Raw genomic sequence first — 17,881 nt, 5'->3', positions numbered from 1 at the left:
AAAAATGTGAGGTTATCCACTTTGGTAGGAGGAATAGATGGGCAGAGTATTTCTTAAATGGTAAGAGATTAGAAAGCGTAGATGTACAAAGAGACCTGGGTGCCCTTGTCAATAAGTCACTGAAAGCTAACAGGCAGGTGCAGCAAGCAATTAGGAAGGCTATCATATGTTAGCTTTTATCGCAAGAGGATTTGAATACATGAATAGTGAAGTCTTGCTTCAACTGTATAAAACCTTGGTTAGACCGCACTTTTGAGTACTGCGTGCAGTTTTGGTCCCCTTACCTTCGGAAGGATATTATTGCCATAGAGGGAGTGCAACGAACGTTCAGCAGACCTGTTCTCGGGATAGCGGGACTGTCCTATGAAGAGAAACTGGGGAAACTGGGCCTGTATTCTCTAGCATTTCGAAGAATGAGAGGTGATCTCATTGAAACCTACAAAATACTTAAAGGGATAGACAAGGTAGATGCAGTTAAAATGTTTCCTCTGGTTGAGGAGTCTAGAACCAGGAGACACAATTTCAAAATAAGGGGGAAGCCACTTCGGACAGAGATGAGGAGAAATTTCTTTACTCAGAGGGTTGTGAATCTTTGGAATTAACTACCCAGGGGACTCTGGAAGCTCAATCATGCAGTATGTTTAAAGCAGAGATTGACAGATTTCTAAATACAAATGACATAAGGGGATATGAGGATAGTGTGGGAAAAAGGCATTGAAGTGGATGATCAGCCATGATCATACTGAATGGCGGGGCAGGCTTGTTGGACTGAATGGCCTACTCCTGCTCCCATGTTCCTCTATTTCATACCAGCTCTTTGCTCCAATTTTCCCCCTTATCCCACCTTAAGACACATTTACTCACCCATTTTTAATTCTCCCCATCCCAGTTCACAAAGACACTCTTCTCCAGTTCACTCTGGCAATCTGCTGCCCAGATTCTCCTCTTAGCCAAATCGAAACTCTGTTGCACACTATGGGCAGGAACTCCTGATTGTTCAGTAGTTTCACAAGAACAGAAATTCCCATCCACAGCAAGTAGCAGAGTTTTGATCTCATGGAGAAGTGCCTATGGTTAAGAGTCAGAGGAATATTCAAGAGTGGCATTGATTTTTGTCTACAAACACAAAGAAGCAAGCACTCAAGTCTGAAATGTGGTCTGCATAATATTGTGATGTTGGTGTGCAAGTATGAAAACAGCATTGGGTCAGATTTCTCCCATGCAATTGATGGAAATACCATAATACTTAGGTGTTGTGACATAGATGGAATACATAATGGAGAAAACAGTGAAATGCCCAGTATATTCCAGTTGTGAGTAGCCCTTCTTGATTCTGTACATTAAGTTTTACTTAACCTGCTTAAGTTAATATTCACCACTATATTATTAAAAATACATGCATCATTAACAACTGTTTCTCTTTACCCTATCCCCAACTTTAATTTTATTTTTCTCCCTTTATTTTTTCACATTGGCAAGAGGGGACCTGGCTTTAGGCCTCTCCCAGACAATTCTGTAGATGGTCATCAAAAGATCGGCAAGTGGGTGGGTCACCATGCCATTGCAAAAGAGCATTTAGCCTATGCCCTTGCCTTGCCCTCCTCAGTAGGATGGCCAGAGTGAGGCATTTCCCCTAATAAACAAACAAACAATCACTAGTTCAAATCATGCCTTATCACTCCACTCTACAGGACCACAATGCTACCATCCTGCCCTAAAAGGACCTATTTTTATTGTTTTGTTAACTAGACATGCATCATATAAATTACATCTCTGCACTGTGAACAAAATAAATGGTAACACATTAAAATGGACTTCATTTTAATATGCTGAGTATTCATGATCATAGGTTTTTCAAAAAATGGGTTATGAGGCAAATTTCATACTTCACAATGACATGTGTTTATATTTCTATGAAAATTATGCTGCTACAGTATGTAATCACACAGTAAGAGTCACTTCTATCTTCATGTGTTTCCTATAGGAAGCCAGGCTAATTTCCTATTATTTTACTTTCCTACTTTCAGAATGGCCCATTTTTAATTAACTGGAAGTGAGAGATTCATAGAGGACTGTAGTTTCTGGGAAACAGCAGCCAACACAAATATATACATGTGAAAATATTGCAGATGAACATTCCATTTATTGAAACAGAAGACGTCTCTGAAGTCAAACATAGAAGTCATACATCACATACAAAACAAACAAATGGTACTGGGAAAATAAAACACAACATTAAGAGATAGGCAGTCATTTGCAGAAGTCCAATACAAAGGATTTCACTAAATAGGAAGAACTTTTTTTATACTGGTTATACTTCACCAATAATCTGCCCGATGAAGGACAGGTAGGATGCAAAGAAGGACATAGGAAAATTTGAAAATTGTTGGAGAGTACATTTTTCAGTTTAGCTGTAACTGTTGCCTTTACAAAAATACAGATGTGAAGGACACAAAACAATTATTGTGTATTACCTTCTGCATGCAGAGCATTTAATAGAAACTTCTATAATTGAACAGTTGCATTTGCCTTGTTAAAAATAGTTTTCGTAATTATTCCTTGGCTACAACACATTCATATGTTACTTGCATAATATACACAGTACAAGGTATATATTATGGTAATGATAATGATCAAGTTTTACTGAATGGTTGAATTTGTGGAAACCGATCTCACACGGTGACAATGGTCCTTGTGTGTCAGAACTCCGATGAAAGGTCATCAACCTGAAACTTTAACTGTTTCTCTCTCCACAGATGCTACCAGACCTACTCAGTATTTCCAGCATTTTCTGTTTTTGTTTCAGATTTCCCACATCTGCAGCACTTGCTTCTGTATTAGCATGATTAGACAGTTGCCTAATTTTCCTAAAACACTATGGATTGTTCAGACTGAGGTTTGGTATGCAAGACGCTCCGAGTTTACTTTCTCTGTATGAATTGAAGGGCAATACAATATTCTGTTCAAAATCACTTACTTTAACATGGCTCTGAGCACCCAGGTTATAGATTTCAGTGGGCTTCACTTCGTTGATGATCTTTACTAGGCATGTGCTGTCAGTGAGGTCCCCATAATGCAGCCTCATATCTGTAAATTGAAGGTGCAAGTTAGTATCGGCAATGTCTAGAATTTAGCAAATCAATAAATAAAGGCAATGATCATTCTTCAAACCATTGCCCTTGAATTCAAACTGAAATTAGGTCAGGTTGTGTAAAAGACAGTTTATTTTGTATTGCCTCTCTATTAATGAAGTATTAAAATATATCACTTAATTGAGTAGTAGTGGTTCATCCAAGAATGTTAAAGAGAGGCTACTATATATTACTGCAACAAACAAACAGTTTAATTGAGAAAACAATGTTGTCATCACTTTAATGTTTTATTTTAAAGCACAATTTTAAAAGAAATGAATGGTAGGTTTTTAATGACAAGTTAATAATGAAGCATTCAAAACTTTGAGTCAATAACCACCAACAGGAATTATTGATAGAAAAAGCAAAAGTTTACTATACTTTTGCACATTTATGGAAAAACTGGGAAACAATTAAGTGCACAGATAATCTAATGCCTCAGCAGAAAGTAGTCAGTCAGTGGTCCAATATCCTTATTGAGAACTATCCAGAGAAAAAAGGGCTGGACCAGAGCCAGTTCATGTCTAGGTTTGTTTCTACACTTCCTGTTTATAACTTACTTTTTTCTCTTCACCCTTCCCATTGTTTTAAGGTCCCATATTTTCACTCTGTTACACGCATGAATTCAATGGTGCCCTTAAACTACTGTTCTATCGACCAAAGATGAACCATATACAATTAATTCTGCATAGTTGGCATAATTGCATTAACTCATTGGACATGACTATAGTGGCTGCACAACAACAGCTCCTACTGCCACCACAATTTGTTAATTAAAATACTTAGTACATTGCAAATATGTTAGAGATAAGAATCATCAAATTAAAATTTTTTGCAATGTTAAATTTTCAAGTATATTCTTAATATAGTAGTTTCTCAATGTTACTCCAAGAAAAATAAAGCATTCGATCAGAATCTATCATGATCAATTAGTTCAACAAGCTTTACAACCTGAAATAAAAAATATGAAAGACTCAACAAAAAGATTTTGTAAAATTATTGACAATTAACAGGAAAATTCCTCACAGTATTAAAAGCTAAGTTCACAACAACCAGAATCGGTGCTAGCTATACATCACCATAATTGTCTAAAAAGATTTTAAAATTTACATCAGCCCTAATAAATATAACTACTATTACAGCTTTACTGATGGACTGAGGTGGCAAAACTGTGTATAAATACAAATCCAAAGAGAAAATGAAAATGTGCTTCAAAAGCTGTCCAACCACCAAACTGGATGCTTATTAATTAACAAGTAAACAAAAAGTTTTTATTAGTGTAGCCATACAGGAAACTAAAGGCAAAAAAGGAAGTAAATTTGGCAAAGGAACAGTTTAATGGCAAAAGGCAAGTGTCAACCATGTACAAGTATGAACTTACTCCCTTCTATGTGCGTGCAAGGATTCTTGTACAAATGCTCAATACGCCCAGTGTTGAAAGAACTGGATCGACGTACAATGCCATGCACCTGAGAAGAAACGTACAGCAAAAAAAAGTTAAAATTAGTCATCATTCATTGAATCGCATTAGCAGACCTAAAAATAACTTAGGAATTCAAAGGACAAAATGTGCAGGAGAAACAGAACAACTTCTGCTAGGCCAATAAATACCAGAGTATCCTTAGAATCAACACAGCCCATAAAACAGCTCATTGGCTTCCCAAAAAAGTAACTGCAATGAAAACTAAGTGCTTACACCCGAATGCAAAGATGCTTTCAGTAACACAGGTATTATATGTTGTCATATGGGCCATTATAGAATCTTTTGGTCAGCTAGGTGTCAAGACACTTGCAGAAACCCAGTCATGCTTAAGAGTTCCAAACCAAACTATAATCATAAGCAGATTACCTGGTTGCTCTGGAATTCTCTCCCTAAACTCCTCCACCTGTCTACCTCTCTCCCCTCCTAGAAGTTTCTCCTTAAAATCTATCTCTTTGACAAAGATTTTGGTCACCTGTCCTAATATCTCCTGTGTACCACAGTGTCAAATTTTGTCTAATAACACTCCTGTGAAGTACCTTGGAATATTTTACTACTTTAAAGGCAGTGTATAAATGCTAGTTGTTGGTGGTATGGAGCGTGTACTATTTCCTTGTAGGGTCGCACCCCACATATATAAGCTCAGAGAAGTTAGGCTCAAGTTGACAAGAATATCTCCAGGTGTATATGGGATATTGCTGAAGTTTAAACTGGTAGAAACATGCAACTTTCAAGACTCAGATGGTTATGTTTTCAGGCATGGGTATCAAGGAATATAGAGCAAAGACCAGTAACTGGAGTCGAGATGCAGATCAGCTATTATCTAATTGAATGGCAGAGTAGACGTGAGAGGCTGAATGGCCTACCCCTGTTCCTAGTGACTTCAAAGCTGGAGTTCATATTCAGACTTTCATAACTTACGGTTTTTTTTCCATGAGCCTGCATAACATAACTGGGTTTTCCTGAAATTCGAGATAGTCCATGAACTCATATCACAGAATTTTACAGCACAGATGGAGGCCATTCAGCCCATTGTGCATGTGCCAGCTCTTTGAAAGAGCCATCCAATTAGTTCATCTCCCCTGCTCTTTCCCCCTAAACTCGTTTTTCCCTTCAAATATTTATCCAATTCCCTTTTGAAAGTTAGTTATGAATCTGCTTCCACCACCCTTTCAGGCAATGTATTCCAGATCATAACACATTTCATAAAAACATTTTCATGCAGAGAGTGGTTAAAGTCTGGAATGCACTGCCTGAGTGTGGTGGAGGCAGGTTCAATTGAAGCATTCAAAAGGGAATTAGACTGTTATATTAGATTAGATTAGATTAGATTAGAGATACAGCACTGAAACAGGCCCTTCGGCCCACCGAGTCTGTGCCGACCATCAACCACCCATTTATACTAATCCTACACTAATCCCATATTCCGACCAAACATCCCCACCTGTCCCTATATTTCCCTACCACCTACCTGTACTAGTGACAATTTATAATGGCCAATTTACCTATCAACCTGCAAGTCTTTTGGCTTGTGGGAGGAAACCGGAGCACCCGGAGAAAACCCACGCAGACACAGGGAGAACTTGCAAACTCCACACAGGCAGTACCCAGAATCGAACCCGGGTCCCTGGAGCTGTGAGGCTGCAGTGCTAACCACTGCGCCACTATGCAGGGTTACAGGGAGAAGGTGGGGGAATAGAACCGAGTGAATTGCCCTTTCGGAGAGCTGGTACAGACAAAATGGGCCAAATGGCCTCCTTCTGCAGTGTAACAATTTTGTAATTCTGTGATTCTGTAAAAAAAAAATCTCCCCTGTGGTTCTGGATCTGGAAGAGGGTTGATGTAGGTAGTGCTATTAACATTGTGCCTATGGACTTTCAGATGTGTTTGATATAGTAACACATGATAGATTTATTAGCAAAATGGGATTAGAGAGGCATTGTGCCTATGGACTTAAATCTGGATCTTCTGGTTACCAACTCTTCTGCCACTTTTTCTCCTTATTTGCTCCATCAAAACCACTCATGGACTTTTGAACAACTCAACTTCCCCTTAACCTTTTCTGTTCTAAGGAGAACAATCTCAGCGTAACCAGCCTCTCCATGTAACTGAAGTCCCACATTTCCAGTGCCATTGAAGTAAATCTCCTCTATACCTTCTCTAAGGCCTTGACATCTTTCCTAAAGTGTGGTACCCAGAATTAGACTGCTTGGGGCCTCACTAGTGATTTATAAAGGTTTAGCATAACTTCCTTGCTTTTGTTCTCTATGCCTCTAATTATAAAGCTGAAAATCCCTTCTGCTTTATTAACAACTGTTTCAACTTGTCCTGCCACCTTTAAAGATTTGCGTTTGGTTTCTGTGTTCCTGCTCCCCTTTAAAATTGTATCATTTAGTTTATATTGCTTTCCTCATTCGTCCTATCAATATGCATCACTTCACACTTCAGTGTTAAATTTGATCTGCCATGTGTCTGCCCATTTCACCAGTAATTTTCTCCTAAAGTTTGTTACTAACCCCCTCTCTGTTTACTACATTTCTGAGTTTTGTGTCATCTGCAAACATTGAAATGACGCCCTGTATACCTAGGCTCACGCAATTACACATAGCAAAAGGAGTGGAGGTTCTAATACCGGGTGACACCACGGCAAACCTTCCTTAAGTCTGAAAAACAACGGTTCATCACTATTCTCTGCTTTCTGTCCCTTAGTCAATTTTATATCCATGCACCCACTGCCTCTTTAATCCCATTTTGCTAATAAATCTATCATGTGTTACTATATCAAACACATCTGAAAGTCCATAGGCACAATGTTAATAGCACTACCTACATCAACCCTCTTCCTTACTTAGCGAAGAACTCAATCAAACCTACATAAAGACACAATCTGTCCCACACCTTCAGTACAAAAGTAAAATTCGGCCTGTAACTTCCCGATTACACTGCAGGCATTCAGCACATCAGATGTACTCATGATGATGATGAATTACATAATAAAACCTCAAATGCTGAGAAAAGATTTAAACTAAAATAATTATTCAAAAACACAGAATTGCAAAATATTACTTTTCCTTTGTCCAGCAAGAAGTATCAAGTCTTAGAATCTATGATGTGTTTGGGATCAGAACAATTCTGAACTCCTCTGAAGTTTTCATTTAAAGAGCATACCAATGAATTAATTACTATGTGTTATTCTATCAGACCAGTTGACTGATGCCAATCTACACTGAATGTGACTGCCTGGCAGTTTACTTTCAGTGCAACTAAAGATTAGAGCGTGAAGGACAATCAAGTGCTCTGACAACTTATATTTGAAAAGCTTTATTATTTGTGTGTGTAATGAACGATCAGCCATAATAATTTGGATCATGGTTCATAAGTTGTACTGTAACATTCCAGTACACAATAATAAAATCAAAGAAAGAAAATACATTTCTATAGCATCTTTCGCAACATCCAAAATCACTATGCAGTCTATTAAGGAAATTTGAAGTGGAGCCACTATTGTAATGTAGGGAAAGACTGCACCCATTATGCACACAGCATACATATGGTTTATAAAAAAGACGTAGTTAATTCACTGGTGTGCTTTTTTCAATATGGTTTATGGTTTCAACTACTTTCTATGAACTTCCATAGGATTGCAGAATTGTTGTTCTTATTAAATTTGTACTTTTTCTTAAATGTTCTTATTTGCATTCTTACCCATTATTTTATCTTCCAATTTTGCTATGCTAACAGCAAAATATCTAGATATTTGTCAAAAAATATACAATCTTGAAAGACCGACACTAAAATGCCAAACTTTCCAATTGCACATAAACAGCACCTTGCATTTATTTAGTGCCTTTAATTCAAATAAAGCCCCAATGTGCTTCGCAAAAGCATAATCATGCATAAATGGGTATCAAGCTAAAGGAGGAGGTATTAGGAGGGTAATTAAAAGCTTGGCCAAAGAGGTGGGCTTGAAAAAGGCTTTTAAAAAAGAATAGGGAGCTAGAGAGATAAACTTAAGTTCAACCAAAACTCTGCTGCTTATGTCTTAACTCCCATCAGTCCCACTCACTTGTCACCCGTGTTCGCTGACTTGCATTGGCTCCTGGTCAAGCAACGTCTTGATTTTAAAATTCTCATCCTTGTTTTCAAATCCCTCCAAGGCCTTGCCCCTCCCTATCTCTGTAATCCCTCCAGCCCCACAACTCTCGGAGATATCTGCACTCATCTAATTCTGGCCTCTTGAGCATCCCCTATTTTAATCGCTCCACTATTGGTGGCTATGCTTTCAGCTGTCTAGGCCCTAAGCTCTGGAATTCTCTCCCTATACCTCTCCGTTTCTCTATCTCACTCCTTAAAACCTACTTGTTTGACCAAATATCTCAAGTGGCTTGATATATTTTGTTTTATAATGCTCCGTGAAGCGCCTTGGGACGTTTTATTACGTTAAAAGTGCTATATAAATATAAGCTGTTATTTGTTGTTGTTGAGAAATGGATAAGTTTTGAGAGGGAATTCCAGAGATCAAGGCCTAGACAACTGAAGGCATGGTTAAAAATGGGATGCACAAGGGGTTACGGTCAGAAGAACGCAGACAACTCTAAGGGCTGTAGGCAGTTAAGATAAAGAGGGGTGAGGCCATGAAGACATTAAAACATAAGAATGAGAATTTTAAATTGAAGGGATTGGATGACCAGGAGTCAATGTACGTCAGCGAGCACATGGTTGACAGATGAGTGAACTGGGTGCGAAATAGAATACACTTAGCATAGCGATGAAGTTTGAGGAGTGGAGGATGGTAGGGCTGTTGGAGAATATTTGAATAGTCAACTTTGGAGGTGATAAAGGTAGGGATGAGCGTTTCAGAAACAGATGCGCCAAGGCAGGCACAGAGATGAGAAATATTACAGAAGCAGAAACAGGTGGTCTTTGTGATGGAGAGCACACCGAGTCGAAAGCGCAGATCTGAATCAAATAGGATTCCAGTCAGGTTCAATTCGGGATGATGACCAGGTAACATAAAGGCAATTGGTGGCAAAGTTATGGAATTTGCAATAGGGAATGACAATGATGGTTCACACCATAAGGGTGTTCAGTATTTAGTTATTTTCTGTTTTTGGTTTGAGACCTTCAACGAAACACTCCAAAAATCTTAGTCCAACCCCAGCCAACAACAACAACTACCACTTGTATTTATATAGCACCTTTAACATAGTAAAATGTTCCAAATGCTTCACAGAAGCATTATCAAACAAAATCTGGCACCGAGCCACAAAAGGAGATATTAGTACAGATGGCCAAAAGCCTGATCAAAGGAGTAGGTTTTAAATGCCATTTTAAAGGAGGAGAGAGAGGCAGAGGGGTTCAGGAACAGCATCTGAGCTTAGGGCCCAGGCAGTTCAAAGCACGCCACCAATAGTGGAGCAATTAAAATGGGGGATGCGCACAAGGCCAGAATTAGAGAAGCAAAGAGATCTTGATGAGTTTTGGATGAGCTCAAGTTAATGCAGGATGGGACATGGGAGGCTGAACAAGACAGCACTGGAATAGGAAAGCCTAGAGGTAAGAAAGGCATGAATGAAGGTTTGAGCAGATGAGCAGAGGCGGGGCGAAGGGGGCAATGTTATGGAGGCAGAAGTAGGTAATCTTGGTGATAGCGCAGATGTGTGGTTGGAAGCTCATCTCGGAGTCAAGTGCAACACCAAAATTGTAATCGATCTGATTCAGCCTCAGAGTTTGCAGGGAGAGGGATGAAGTTGAAATTGAAACATATAAGATCCTGAGGGGTTTCGAAAGGGTGGATGTAGAAAGGATGTTTCCCCTTGTGGGAGAATCAAGAACTAGGGGTCACTGTTTAAAAATAAGGGGTCGCCTATTTAAGACAGAAATGAGGAGAAATTGTTTCTCTCAGAGGGTCGTGAGTCTTTGGAATTCTCTTCCTCAAAAGGCGGTGAAAGCAGAGTCTTTGAATATTTTTAAGGCAGAGGCAGATAGATTCTTAATAAGCAAGGGAGTGGAAGGTTATCAGGGGTAGGTGGAAACATGGAGAAATCAGTTCAGCCATGAACTTATTGAATGGCGGAGCAGGCCCGAAGGGCCGAGTGGCCTACTCCCGCTCCCAATTCATATGTTCGTATGTAGGTTGGCGGCTAGGGCTCAGAATTTCTAGTGGGGACAAAGACAATGGCTTCGCTCTTCTCAATATTTAGTTGGAGAAAATTTCTGCTCATCCAGTACCAGATGTCAGCTTTATTATTATTTGAAATGTAGATTCCACAGTATTACAACTCATATAGGAAATGAATGCAAAATATCTTCTGCAAGAGATTCCACAAAATAACATGTATTATAATATTCATGCAACGCTACAGATGTGTACTAAAGTTCTTCATCCAACAAGCTGTATCTGTAAACTAAACTGATAATTACCATATTTGGGGGGCACTAGATGTTTTACCTCAACTGTAATTGCTAACGTTCTTACCCCTGGGGTGCAAACTCAACTATGCTGCTAACTGTCCCTCTATTTAAGTCCTGAAGCCAAAGTGTATGTAATTTTCAGCACACCTGCCAATTAAAAAATTATGCTGAAGTAACGTTCCAAAACAAACAACCGCAAGTGGTAACATTAGTGAACCAATAAAAGCCTTTCATCTAATGGAAGGAATGTTACCTCATTATCACCTGACTGCATTGCATAGGGGAAAGCTTGTAGGAATGTTTTTGTAAAAAGGTTAGTGTTGTAACATCAGTTCCTATGTTTGTATAGTACTTTAATTCAAAATCTAATAGTGCCTGTCTTCAACATGCATCAATAAAAAAAGCAGATCTGCTTTATTTAGTGGTTACATTTTCATTCTAAATTTTTTTTTAAGAGATACAGCACTGAAACAGGCCCTTCGGCCCGAGTCTGTGCCGACCAACAACCACCCATTTATACTAACCCTGCAATAATCCCATATTCCCTATCACCTACCTACACGAGGGGCAATTTACAATGGCCAATTTACCTATCAACCTGCAAGTCTTTGGCTGTGGGAGGAAACCGGAGCACCCGGCGACAACCCACGCGGTCACAGGGAGAACTTGCAAACTCCGCACAGACAGTACCCAGAATCGAACCCGGGTCCCTGGAGCTGTGAGGCTGCAGTGCTAACCAAGAAGCAGTGGCGGGGTTGAGTGAGATGACCAGGTAGAGCCCTGGCTATAACATTTTGGCAAAGGTAGGGCAGGATTTTACGGGTCCCCCGAGGTGAGATCGGAGGCGGGGGGGGGGTGGCGGGAGCAGGGGGTGCGAGGGGAGGGATGGCAGGGCAGATGGCCTGTTGTCTCCCCATCTCCCAGCAATCTTCCCCAGGGTGGGATAGGCCGACGATGGCCTTTCTGCCCAGAGGTCAATTGAGGCCCTTAAGTGACCTATTAGCGGCCAATTAGGGCCCTCTTCCCGCTATCGCTGGGATCCTACCAGCAGTGGGGGTGGGAGGGGCCTCCGCTGCGCAGGGAGGATGACTTGGAAAGCGAGGCACCCTCCCTGCGGGCTTGATGGGAGAGGGAACCCTCCTCCATGGGCAATTTGTGGCCCACAGAGGTCCCCCACCGGGAACCTATTCACCCCCTGGGACTTCAAGACCACCCCCTCAATCCTGCCGGGCCTTCCAGAATGGCCCCAGCAACCCCGTCTCACCTATCTCTGTTCCAGGGTTCCACTGCTGGGCCTGGGGCTGAAACCTCTGCAGTACCAGCAGTGGCCACTGCTCCCAGTGACGCTGCCAATACGGCTAAGCTTTCAGCTCTCTGATTGGACTTTTAAGGGACGGGGAACCCGCCTCCTAAAACTTTGCCGCAAAAAGGCCGGAGCATCAGTCCGGGGGGCCGAGAAAATGCACAGGCTGGGTTCCCGCGCCTTTTCGGCTTGGCGCCGGCAGCCTCGCCTCCAGCACAAAATCCAGCCTGTAGTAACAACAATTTGTATTCATATATCTCCTTTAATGTGGCAAAAACGTACCAAGGCGCGTAACAAATGTGCTATCAATAAAAGTATTTTAGGCACCAAGCCACAAAAGGAGATATTGGGACAGATGACCAAAAGCTTAGTCAAAGCGATAGTTTTTAAGGAGCGTCTTAAAGGAGAAGAAAGCTATTGAGAGGCAGAGGTGTTTAGAGAGGGAATTCTAGAGCTTAGTTGAACCAAGGCAACTGAAAGCAGGGCCACCAATGATGGAGCAATTAAAAATAGGGAGGGGGAAGAGGCCAGAATTTGAGGAGTGCAGAGATTGCAAAGGTTTGTGGGTCTGGAGGAGGTTACAAAGATGGGGAGTGGGCGAGGCGAGGATATGGAGGGTTTTGAAAACAAGAATGATGAGTTTAAAATTGAGGCATTATCGGAACAGAAACCAGTGTAGATCAGTAAGCACATGGGTGATGGGTGAACAAGGGCGGCACAGTGGCGCAGTGGTTAGCACCGCAGCCTCACAGCTCCAGGGACCCGGGTTCGATTCCGGGTACTGCCTGTGTGGAGTTTGCAAGTTCTCCCTGTGTCTGCGTGGGTTTTCTCCGGGTGCTCCGGTTTCCTCCCACAAGCCAAAAGACTTGCAGGTTGATAGGTAAATTGGCCATTATAAATTGTCACTAGTATAGGTAGGTGGTAGGCAAATATAGGGACAGGTGGGGATGTTTGGTAGGAATATGGGATTAGTGTAGGATTAGTATAAATGGGTGGTTGATGTTCGGCACAGACTCGGTGGGCCGAAGGGCCTGTTTCAGTGCTGTATCTCTAATCTAAAAAAAAAAGATATGGGCAGCAGAGTCTTGGATGAGCACATGTTTATGGAGTGTGGAAGATGGGAGGTCGGCCAGGACAGCATTCAAATACTCATGTCATGAGGGTTTCAGCAGCAGATGAGCTAAGGCAGGACCAGAGTTGAGCGTTGTTATGGAGGTGGAAGCAGACAGTTTTGGTGCCGGAGTGAATATGCGGCCAGATGCTCATCGTAGGGTCAAAAGACACCAAAGATGCGAGTGGCCTGGTTCAGTTTCCGACAGTTCCAAGATATGGAAGCAGTGGTCATAAAATGGAGCTTGCGGTGGGGACCAAGTTGCAAGAAAATTCTACTCAACCAATGTTGGATGAAAGGCAAGCAGTGACAAATCAGAAACAGTGGAGCAATCAAGAGAGGTGGTGGTGAGATAGAGTAAAATGTCACCAGTGTACAAATGGAACCAGATGTGTTTTCAGATGATATTGCCAAGGGGCAGCAAAAAGATGAGAAATAGAAGGGCCAAGGATGGATCCTTGGGAGAAACTAGAGTAAGTGCAGAAATGGGAAGAAAATACACTGCAGGTGATTCTCTCGCTATTTGATAGATAAGAATGAACCCAGGCAAGGGAATTTTCTCTGAGTTGGGCAACAGAGGAGAGGCTTTGGAGGAAGATGTTGTGGTGAACCATGTCAATGGCAACAAAGAGATTGAGCAGTGCACCAGGATCACAATAATAGAAGATGCAATTTGTGACTTTGATTAGAGATGATTCAGTGCTGTGGAGAGCTTCAAACATGTAGTTACAGAACAGATGAGCACATATTTAAGAGGTGACACCATGCTCAAGGATTTAGGAGAGAAAAGGGAAATTGGAGATGGAAAGTTTGCAAGGAGAGGCGCATGGGTGGGAATTTTGAGGCGGTGATGATGACAGTGGTTTTCAAAGGGTGGAGGGACAATACTTGAGGAGAGGAAACCATTTACAGTGCCAGCTAGCATACCAAGAAGGGATGTTATGTGGCCAGTAGTTTAACGGGAATAGGGTCAAAGGAGTAGGAAGTGGGTCTCAGACAAGATGCGCTTGGAGAGGGCATAAAGGGAAGTCAAAGAGAAATTAGAGAAAGTCACAAGTTCAAAGCTAGGACAGGGGGGTTAGCCTTGAAGGACATTTAGCTTGGTTAGAAAGGAGAAGGGGGAATATAGCAGAGGCAGCTAAAGGAATAGTATCAATCTTAGTGATAAAGAAGTCCATGTGCTTCTCACATTTCTTGGAGTCAAGGTTGGAATGAGCAGGGGAAGGAAGCTTAATGAGACTGCTGATAATGTAGAAAAAAAGCAGGGTTCATCTTTGCTCTCCAAGATGATCCTGGGGTAGCAAGTGCTTTTGGCAGAGGATGGAAAAGCAAGATCTAAGGATGGATGGATAAACCAGCTGTGCGGCACATATGCTCAATGCCCTCGAACCTCAGCAAAAATGCAAGGTCACATCAAGGGGAATAGCTAAGTTGAGAAAGAATAGGCATTTTAATGGAGATAAGAACATTGAAGTAGATGAGAGAGAATGCTTGAGCAGATCAGCAACTAGAGGTTTCATGGTGAATGGAGGGCCAAAGGCTAAAATTTGGTAGTTTGAAAGTGCAGTTGTAAATGACTTGGGGTGAGTTTATTCCAGGGACGGATGCAGAAGGAAGTGGAGTTGGTAGGACATAGGGAAATGTGGGTGGTGAAGGATACAAGAAAATGGTCAGAGATGGCCTTGTCAGTGATCAAGCCCACAGGAGTATAGAGGCTAAGTCAGATGGAAAGAGCGAGTAGGTGATGGTGAATGTGGGTAGAAAAGTTTATTAGATAGATGTGGACATTAAGGGAGGACAAGAGATCAATGAAATTAGAGGAGAGTGGGCAAGGTGAGTTGCGATGAAAATTGAAATCAACGGTGAGGATTCAATGTACGGGCTGAGGGAGAAAGGAGGGTGGATATCTCAGTGATAAGCTCAAGGTAGGACTTGGGGAAAGTGGAGTTTACGGATTTTAAAGGGCAGGCAGCAGAGAAGCGATGAGCATTTAAAGAGGATTTCTAACCATTAACAATTTTTATGAAATCAACTGGTTTATCTGATAATCAACTGGTTGTACATCTTGGAAGTTAAAAGGGAAATGAGCTATTTAAGGAGTTAGATAATGCTATTTTCTCTTATATTGGCTTACATGGACAATTGATGGTATTGCAGACCCCGTCATGTAATCCAGTACATCTATTGACTTTGCACCAGATAGTCTAGTCTCTCAAACTCTTCCAGTGCAGCAGGGCCCACAAAATTGTTTAATTTCCTAAAGGGTGTTTTTAATGTATCAAGAATTCGACAATGGAATTTTCAGATTTATTATGCATTTTTGTCTCTTTCTACAGGTTGTTGCTTATCTGACTGTATGGAACAGTGTGCAAGGCATGTCCCTAACCAATAGCCAAATGTAGCAACAGGCCCGAGGTGATAATAAAGACCATGGCTTAGCACAAAATGTTTGCCATGGTGCATGTTCTTTTCTCCAGCTGAGATTATTTATCTGGACTTCACTAGAAAACAGAAAGAGAACAGCAAGACAGGAAACAGGGTAAATGCAGTCAAAACCAGCCAGTGAAGTCTGCATTCTCTCACCTCATAGCCCTTTTGCAACAGAAACTCTGCCAAATACGAGCCATCCTAAAGGAGACAAAAAATGTAAAAAAGTTAGAAATTTATACTCCTGTTTAAAATGACAATTAAAATTTAAGGTCCAATTTTTATTGTTGAACTAATCAAAAAAGACAAATTAACACAGACTGAGTTTGATGATTGACCAACAAGCCTGTCTTACTGCTTGGACCTAGAGGGGCATCTTGTCACTGAGATTTTTCCCACCACTGTAGCTCCAAATAATCCACCAAGTCCAAGATTTTATGGTTTGGGTGACCCTGCAAGCAGCAGGAAGACTTCCAGTTAACTGCGCTGATAGGCTGTACACTTTTATTTGGTTAATCTCCATCAGTACTCATGTGCCCCTAATTATCAAAATGCACCTGAGCTCTTTGCACATAGCTAAATGGGCTTTGCCCCTACAGGGAGAATGTGCACATTCCATATCAACCAAACAGCAACTCCCTGGCCTTGATTTTAACCCCATCCCTGATGGACAGGAAAGGGTCAGGCGAGGACTTAAAATGGCAGTAGTAGTATTCTAACTCTCAGCCCACTGCAATATTAGTGGAAGTATCGGGGACCACAAGTCTCCCACTATGGAGAGGCAGGAGGCTCCTGAATATATGTAAACTGGGGTCCTATGATGCAATTAAAACCCAAATGTTATTTTAATCGGTGTAGCACAGGAAACATGGAGGTCAGGAACATTGCTTGGGAACCCTGGTGGGATTGTATTGGTACCGTTCAATGTGCTGGATGTGAAGAGGCCACAATGTCAATACAACTGCAACAGTGGTCTTTCACAGCGTTGCGGTCTGCGACTTTGTAGTCAATGTTGAGATTTTTGGAGATTTCATGACTTCTTCCTAAAAAGACAGAAGAGGTCAATAGCTCCACTGACTACGTGAGGAAGTTGAACACTAAAATAACATGAACAATGTCCTTGCCACTGTACAGAGAGAGTTGCTGGGCATGATGGGGAGATCACTGCCTGAATTAATACTTCCAATTCAGATGGGTAACTCCATCTCTGGCATGGCCTATGTGCTTGTCCAACCATGTTCACCAGAAGAAGAGTGGTACCAACATGACATCTGCAATGGAAATCTTGTGACCCAAGGATTAAGCAACAGGAAGGAATAGTCCCAATTGCTCTGATTTGTGCTATGTCTAATATAGAGTTCATCATTGAAGTAACTAAATACTCAAGGCAGGACAGTCTTGAAAATAGAATGTAGTCAGTTCTGAGGCACTACCTTTGATTCTATATATGAGACTGATTACTGGCAGCTATGAACAGATGCTCACCAGCAGTGGCCAAAATAGGGGGCACCAGATGTAGGATATTGGAATGTAAGCCAGAAGTCCGTCTTTCATATCAAACAAAGCATGAGAATATGTCATCAATTTCCCCGTTCAAAGGCAGTGAATCCTGCACAATGACTGTCTGAAGCTTTGTTTCCCTTTCTGTTATGCTATCAAGGAGTACGACTGATCTCCTCCACCACGCCATGTGAACTAGCTGAAGATCTCTATTTGGACAAACTAGCTTCTGCCAGTATTTGAGCAGGGAAGGTAGAACTGCAGGAACATACAGACTTCCTACCAGTGAATGAGCCCCGACTGAATGCAGCCTCCCTTGAACAGATGCTCTGGTGTTGTTAATGCTGGCTGGGACTCACACTGGAGATTGCATCATGCAGGTAGGCAGGACACCAGCAGTTGCATTGCTTGGTGGGGAAACCCAGAAGCCTTATGAAAATGAGACCTGGCCGTTAAAACTCGGCCTGGTCTCCAAGTCTCCTGAAGAAAACATATCCTGTTTTAATTTTCACTGC

The 17,881-nt window shown here is 41.5% G+C and overlaps 1 protein-coding gene across 1 annotated transcript in view; it reads right to left on the bottom strand.

The window, feature by feature from the left end:
- The window catches only part of gmds (GDP-mannose 4,6-dehydratase), a 780,658-nt gene that overhangs the window by 634,864 nt on the left and 127,913 nt on the right, over positions 1–17,881 (bottom strand). The window contains exons 2-4 of the mRNA XM_068055307.1: positions 16,023–16,067; positions 4,513–4,600; positions 2,978–3,087 (exon numbers count right to left, since the gene is read on the bottom strand). Coding sequence (XP_067911408.1) covers positions 2,978–3,087; positions 4,513–4,600; positions 16,023–16,067 — 243 coding nt within the window. The remainder of the gene's footprint in view (positions 1–2,977; positions 3,088–4,512; positions 4,601–16,022; positions 16,068–17,881) is intronic.

The sequence above is a fragment of the Heterodontus francisci genome, chromosome 2 (genome assembly GCF_036365525.1).
Source record: "Heterodontus francisci isolate sHetFra1 chromosome 2, sHetFra1.hap1, whole genome shotgun sequence".
NCBI classification, from domain to species: domain Eukaryota; kingdom Metazoa; phylum Chordata; class Chondrichthyes; order Heterodontiformes; family Heterodontidae; genus Heterodontus; species Heterodontus francisci.
Note: the sequence above shows the minus strand (reverse complement) of the source record. Positions and strands in the feature narration are given on the sequence as shown.